The sequence below is a fragment of the Merops nubicus genome, unplaced genomic scaffold (assembly GCF_000691845.1).
Source record: "Merops nubicus isolate BGI_N331 unplaced genomic scaffold, ASM69184v1 scaffold31896, whole genome shotgun sequence".
Lineage (NCBI taxonomy): Eukaryota > Metazoa > Chordata > Aves > Coraciiformes > Meropidae > Merops > Merops nubicus.
The window spans coordinates 6,310-7,995 of NW_008614895.1; the positions used below are offsets into that span (position 1 = coordinate 6,310).

At 61.3% G+C, this 1,686-nt stretch overlaps 1 protein-coding gene across 1 annotated transcript in view; it reads right to left on the reverse strand.

Annotated features, from left to right (window-relative positions):
• The window catches only part of LOC103774947 (neurogenic locus notch homolog protein 1-like), a gene marked incomplete at both ends in the record, with an annotated part of 8,642 nt that overhangs the window by 6,304 nt on the left and 652 nt on the right, over window positions 1-1,686 (reverse strand). Inside the window, 5 exon segments of the mRNA XM_008942384.1 lie at window positions 5-241; window positions 523-655; window positions 851-1,035; window positions 1,260-1,413; window positions 1,560-1,683. Of these exon segments, the coding sequence (XP_008940632.1) occupies window positions 5-241; window positions 523-655; window positions 851-1,035; window positions 1,260-1,413; window positions 1,560-1,683 (833 nt within the window).

Genomic DNA, 1,686 nt, shown 5'->3' on the forward strand with positions numbered 1-1,686 from the left:
CACTCGCATTTGTAGTCGTTGACCCGCTGCACGCAGTTCTGGGTGCCGCGGGCGTCGCAGGGGTTGGACAGGCACTCGTTGACATCTCCCTCGCAGCGCTCCCCTACAAAGCCAGGGGGGCAGATGCAGCTGTAGCCACCTACCCGATCCGTGCACTTGCCACTGTTAAAGCACTTGGGCCCCAGGGTGACAGGATCAAAGAAAGGGCTGCAGTCATCCACATTGATCTCACAGTGCACCCCTAGAGAAATGGGGGAACAACCCACACAGCTCATCAAACAGTATCGGGGTGCCCGGAGGTCCCCGGTGGGACCCACCCTGCCGAGGGGCTGAGCTTGCCCGACCCGACCTGGCACCACCCCTCTCACCCCCAAGGCTGCGTGGCCTTGATGGCTAAAGCTCACAAGCCAACCCAAACCCCTGCCCCTGCCTCTGCTTCTGCACGCCTGAGCAGCTAATGAGCAGATACTGAGGATATCTGCGCTCAGCCCACTAATGCCCCAGCCTGGGGAATTAATTTACCTTGAGTTCCTCTGGGGCAGGAGCATTTGTAGGTATTGATGAGATCGATGCAGGTTCCTCCGTTCTGGCACGGGTGGGACAAGCACTCATTGATCTCCTCTGAGCAGTTAACTCCATGATAACCGGCCACGCACTGCGAGGGCGGAAGAAGGAATGATCAGAGAGGTTCACTCGACCCCCACGTGGCTGCAGGAGCTCAGCCAGCAGCTCAGCCTTCAGCTCGGCAAAGGGGCACCGAGCCAGCCTGGAGCTGGGGCAGCTCCTTGGCCAGCAGAAAGGCAGCAACTGGTGTTTCCCCCTGTACCTCTCTGCCCCTCATGGCACCCACCTCGCAGGAGTAGCCTCCCAGGTAGTCCGTGCAGGTGGCTCCATTCTGGCAGGGGTTTGGGGAGCACTCGTCCACCTGCTCCTCACAGTAGCTGCCGGTGTAGCCGGCCTGGCAGCGGCAGAAGTGGGTGTTGCCAGTGTCCACACAGAGCCCCGAATTCCTGCAGAGATGCGCTACATCGATACCTGCCAGGGAGAGCAGAGTGAGATGTGGGGACCTGGGTGACACCCACCCCCCCACACACCCCACCGGGGATCACAGTCCTGGACTGCAGCCTCAGGGGGGGCACGTCACACCGCGGCATCGCTCTGGTTGTGCCAAAGATCCCCACCAAGAGAATGGAGCACAACCCTGCACCAAGGGACCCCACCCCAGCCCTGGGAGGCTGTACAGGTGGGCAGGGACTGACCTTGCTGCTTAGCAGCCACCTCGCAGGAGACACTGGGGACATCACAGTACAGCCCCGTCCAGCCGCTGTTGCACTCGCAGCGGTACAGGTTGTTGGTCTGCCAGCACTTGCCTCCGTTTTTGCAAGGAGAGGAGTCGCACCAACGCACCAGGTTCTGGGGGGAGCAGAGCAAGAGATGGGGGTGAGGACCCAGCAGAGCTTCTGCACGCGTGGAGACTGCAGTGGTGCCCCAAATCCTCACAACCAGCATGCGTGAGGGGGGCGCTGGGGTCTGTGGCTGACAGCCCAAGGCTCCTCTACCTGGCAGTTGAGCCCGGTGTACCCCTGGGGACAAGTGCACTTGTAGGTCCCGTAGCTGTCCTGGCACGTGCCCCCGTTCAGGCACGGCTTCGAGTCACACTCGTTGATGTCATGCTCACAGTAGCTG